Consider the following 5,096-nt stretch of genomic DNA (forward strand, 5'->3'; position numbering starts at 1 on the left):
CCTCACACCCCCATAACCAGTACTGTCCTGAATGTCTGCTTAGGACCCTCCCAGATGCCAAGGTTCTAAGTCAAAAGTCACGAGTGGGTTTGGAAATCCAAGGCAGCCAGCCTTGTAAAGTGACAGGGAGGTGGGGCGGAGGCCAGAGTAAAGGCACCATCACCCCAAGTCCTGCCATGCCACGAGAGAGGCTGACAGCCCTGGAGGGGTGAGTAAAACCTGAAATTTGAGGAAGAGACTAATTAGGACACTCCAATCCTAAGCCATCTCATGGCCTCGGGCAGGGATGTGAGATGTATAAAAGGTGGGAAGGCTCAGGGCAGCCCAAACCCTTTGGCATCTCCACACTCCAGCCTCTTGGCAAAGAGAACTTGGGTAAGTCTGGCAAAGCGGTGCCTCTGCTCGCAGCCTTGCTCCATGTGGTCCCAACCTGGCTGGGAGCTGGGCTGGAGCTCTGGGTGGTTGGCCGGAAAGACCTCATTTAGCATCTCTCTTTTCTGTATTATTGGGGACCAACCTGTAGCGGTCTGCAAGCCATCCAGCCAAGGGGTGTGGGGGCTGGGCTGGGATGGGAGAAGAAAGCCTCAGGCCGGTGCCTTGAGGATCCTGCTGGTTGTATTACGGGTGTTGGGTCTTGCCAGGTGTTGAAAGGGCGTTAGTAGAAGGAGCGGGTGTGCCAGCTATGAGACATAGCAGCTGGCAGAGTTGCCTTTTATGGAAAAGGTAACTATAGGGTGGGAGAGAAGAAGGTTGCATTGGGGACAGGGATGCAGAGACCCCGAGGAGCACAGAACAGCAGGGACAGGATGATGTGGCACAGGGGCAAGGTCCTGTCTGGGAATTGAGGACCACTGTTACACCCACTTGTGTTGTGTGACTGGAGACTAATTACTTCCCTCTCTGAGGTCCATTTTCTTCAACTGTAGTTAAGAGTCAAGCTAAAAGATACATTTTGTCTCTAGATTCCTCTTTTCTATAATTCTCTTAGAGAAAAGAGTTGCTTTTAGAAATTTATTTAATAAATCAAAATCCTTATGCTGTGTTCATTATGTGCCAGGTACTCTGTGTGGTTGCAGGTGTGCACACACACATGTACATGTATGTATGCATGCATGTTTATATGTATGTATTTTATGTACTCATTTAATCTCGACAACCCTAAGAGATGTGAGTACAGAGAGGCTAAGTAACTTGCTCAAAGTCACACAGCAGGTTAATGATTAGCCAGGACTCTGATCCCAGGCAATCCTGTTGCACATTCCATAGTTTTGCCATAAAAGTATATTCTTTTTGTTCTTGCCCTCCATGTCTTTCCTTCTCCCTCTTTCCCTTCTCCCTTTTTCTCCTGTTCCTTTCCTACCTCCTTCCTTCCATGTTTCTCTGTCTCAGAAAGAATTCAAATGACTTACAAACTTTTAGCCACAACTTATTCTCACACACACATTTACACACACACACCTTAAGTTGTGAAGCCACCAAAGCAAAGTAGAAGCAGAGCAGGATGTGAATGTGGCAGAAGGTCCCCCCCCAACCCAGCCTGGGGCCCAGAGTATCTCTGTGGTGAGGGTGCTCCTCACTTCTGTGTTTTTCTGTTTCCAGTTGTGCATCAACCCAGAATGTCTCAGCAGAAGCAGAAGCAGTGTGCTCCCCCCCAGCAATGCTGCCCTCCACCCCAGCAGTGTGCTCCCCCACCCCAGCAGTGTGCCCCCCCACCCCAGCAGTGTGCTCCCCCACCCCAGCAGTGCTGTCCTCCACCTCAGCAAACCAAGCAGCCTTGTCAGCCTCCACCCAAGTGCAAGGAGTCTTATGCGCCCAAGTGCCAACAGAAATGCCCACCCCCTCAGCAGTGCCAGAAGTCCAAGCAGAAGTGAGACCCCAGCATGTAACCAGAGGCGGAACCTCCAGGGAAAACAGCAGCATGAAGTTCAATGCCCCTTTCTCAGACAGCCAGCTGTCAGCCCCACTCACCCCCAGCTTCTGGCCTCAAGCACCAGGAGGTGGCTTCTTCAATCTCGACCTCTTATTAATTATCAGCTGCAATTTCCACCTCAGACAAGGATCTGGTTCTTAACTGTGTAACCATCCCTACTGACTTGTATTTATATCACCATCTGCTTCTCGGATCACCGTCTGCTTCTCGGAAGCTTGGGCAGCAGGTCAGACACCTTTCTTACCACCTCCCTCTTTCACTCCTGTTTTCCAAACAATTAAACATAGTTCCTCTGGCACAAATGTTTCAGTCTGATTCTTTTGTTGTTGAACAGTGTTACATCCTGCAGGTTTTGTATCCTGCCCTTGCTGCAGAGCCCTAGGGAGTTGGGCATGTGGGTGTGGGCAGAGCGGCAGACATGGTATGAATGTACTTGTGAGCGGTGGGGCATTTCCAGTGGTCCTGCCAAGATAAGGATTTGAGGTGAGCACTTCTGCAGCATGGAGACACACCCCACACCCAGGGAAATCGAAAGCACAGCTGGAACCAGGGGGAGATGATTCCCAACTGGAGAACATGTGTGAGGAAAAAGCATCCTTGGCAGCAGAGAAAGAGCAAGGGAACCCCCCCCCCCATCAGCTAAGAGCTACCTAGCAGAGGAGAAGGACTGAGGCAGATAAATTATATTTCAGAGAATACACTCCAAGGGCTTCCAGGTCCAAAGGAATTGAGAATAAGGCCTTAAACTTCTCCCATAAATAAAAGAGAAGACCAAATTTTCTCCAAGCTAACCAAATGTGCCATTGGGAAAAATCTATGCAACCACACTGTATACTCAACACACTATATCCATTGTCAACATGTGATTAAAATCAGAGCCCCCAGTTGTTCTTCAGTTGGGGATTTCCCTGAGCTATTTCCCCCTACTGCCCTCCCACTTTTGGTTCTTCACATTATCTGATTGTGGTAACCAGATAATTCAAACCTACAAGGAATCCAAACTGCTAGTTCCTATTGTTTCCACTACCTACTCTATTCCTCTCCACCAAACCCCGCTCCTATAAAATGGTCCACAGATTAGAGTATTTGAACCTCCTTTCCTATACCTGTCTCTCTTTCATGTCTCTGGGCTCCAGGGCAGTCACTAAGAGCCAGCAGAAATACCCAAAAGGAGGCAGAGAGGAAACTATCATGAATTGAAAGTCTGGATTATCCCCAACATACATTACAGACCCTGGAGAACACAGAGTTAGCTCCAGACCAAAGCTCTGAGACTTGCTTGCCTGCATGGCTGGGCTGCTCCTCGTCCCTGAGACTCCTTCTGCACCTTTCAGCGGTCTCTCCTCCATTCATCCACTCACCTATTTATCCATCTTTCCCCCTCTACCCTACCAACCCATCAGCACATTAGTAAGCACCTCCCTCCTATTTGTGCAGAACATGAGAGGTGCTATAAAAACAGAGAACAGGGGCTCTGGGCCTTTGGGTCCAACAATCTCTGGGAGAAGACCTCTGTGAAACAAGGAACAATATGTCAGGGTGGCATCAATTATGTGATGACTTAGGCACCACTTCATGCTCTTGGAATTCAGAGACAGAGAGAGTGAGAACACCTTGAAAATGAGGTGAACTCTTTAACACCCCCACATTCAGAGCTGCCAATCAGCACAGTCTCCAAGTGTGTCCTCCTCACCCTCATACATCACCTTCCCCCATGCCTCTCTCATTTGGGCTCTTGCCTGTCTTTCCTTACCCTCCCTTACTCCACAGCATAACAGGAGATTGAATTTTGCCTCTCTGGGCTTCATTTAATTTTCTCCTTACTAATTGCCATAATCAGCACACGTACACCTGAGCTCACGTGTGAACCATCTTGACAGTTTTTTGTTCGTCACTGTCATACTATGGATCCCAGAACCCACCCTCCCTCTTCTGCTGAGTGACTCACAGTGACTTAGGGAATATCCCTAGGCTCGTTTTTCTCATCTGTGTGGTTGGGGGAAAGATTAGTCTCCTCTTGGGGTGCAAGGGGGAGGTGTTCAAGGAGAATTTAAATAAATAGTGAGCATAACATGACCCATAGCAAGTGTTTGATGACTGTTAGATGTTGCTTTTATTATTATTGTCAGTTCTTGTGGAGCAGGAAGCCCACAGATAGGACCCTTCACCTATTTCTGCACCGGAGGACGTGGGCTCCAGACCTTTAATGATGCAAAGTTATGAAGGTGCAGGGAACATTTCAGGATCAAGGACAGATCCAGTTAAGTAGAGAAAAGAATCACAGTGGGTGTTCATAGGAGGAAACAGGATTTAGTTTAGGGCATAAGTACCCCATTTGGTGGTTGCCCTTTACTTCCAGAATCTTCTGTGGTTTGATACCTGTCCACAATGGGTCCTGCTCCTGAGGCAGTTCTGGGCAGCTCTACCTACAGTGGTTCTCAGCTCTCAGTTTGGACAGCCAACCATGTTTCTGTGAGGCAGGCCACACTCCCTGGAGGCAGAAAGGAGGCTGACAAGCTGAGGAAGCACGTACAGCAGCAAGGTCCTCACTAACACACACATTGACACCACCCTATAGGAGAAGGTATGGCCGTCCCCATCATGGATGGAGGACTGAGGTTCAGACAAGCTCCCTCTTTGCTTGCAGTAACAATAGCTGTAGGTAGTGGAGCTGAGCTGCAAACTTGGAAACCTCTGTCCCTCTGCCAACATTCTCTGTGACACAAGAAGAGCTCTGACCCTGCTAGGAGCTACAAGAGGCCTAAAGCCTGCATCCTCTCTCTCCAGAATGTGCAGCCCACCAATCTACTGGGGAGGCAAAGCCAGCATGTACACAAACCTCCATAGCCTCAACTTGTTTTTACACCTTCATGTAAATTACACAGAGTGGGTTGTTATTCAAAGTACATTTTATATCTTCATAGACTGACGTTGAGTATTGAGAGTAGAAGCTGGTGCAGAGCTCCAGAAGCCCTGATGGGATGGGCATGGATGGGTCACCTAGTCTCAGTGTGTGGAGGACTCTGGGGCAGTGTTCCAGAAGCCCTGATGGTATGGGCATGAGCCCCCAGTTTCTCAGTTTGTAGAGGATATGGGGCAGTGTTCCAGAAGCCCTGATGGTTTGGATATGGACCTCCTAGTTTCTCAGTGTGTGGAGGACTCTGGG

At 48.8% G+C, this 5,096-nt stretch overlaps 1 protein-coding gene across 1 annotated transcript; it reads left to right on the forward strand.

Moving 5' to 3' along the window:
* Positions 1–293: 293 nt before the first annotated feature.
* On the forward strand, positions 294–2,227 carry LOC116738216 (putative small proline-rich protein 5). Its single transcript, XM_032594099.1, has 2 exons — positions 294–375; positions 1,600–2,227. Exons 1-2 carry the CDS (start codon positions 294–296, stop codon positions 1,869–1,871), a joined length of 354 nt encoding a protein of 117 aa, XP_032449990.1. The 3' UTR covers positions 1,872–2,227.
* The last annotated feature ends 2,869 nt before the right edge of the window (positions 2,228–5,096 follow it).

This window comes from Lynx canadensis, chromosome C1 (assembly GCF_007474595.2).
Source record: "Lynx canadensis isolate LIC74 chromosome C1, mLynCan4.pri.v2, whole genome shotgun sequence".
NCBI lineage: Eukaryota > Metazoa > Chordata > Mammalia > Carnivora > Felidae > Lynx > Lynx canadensis.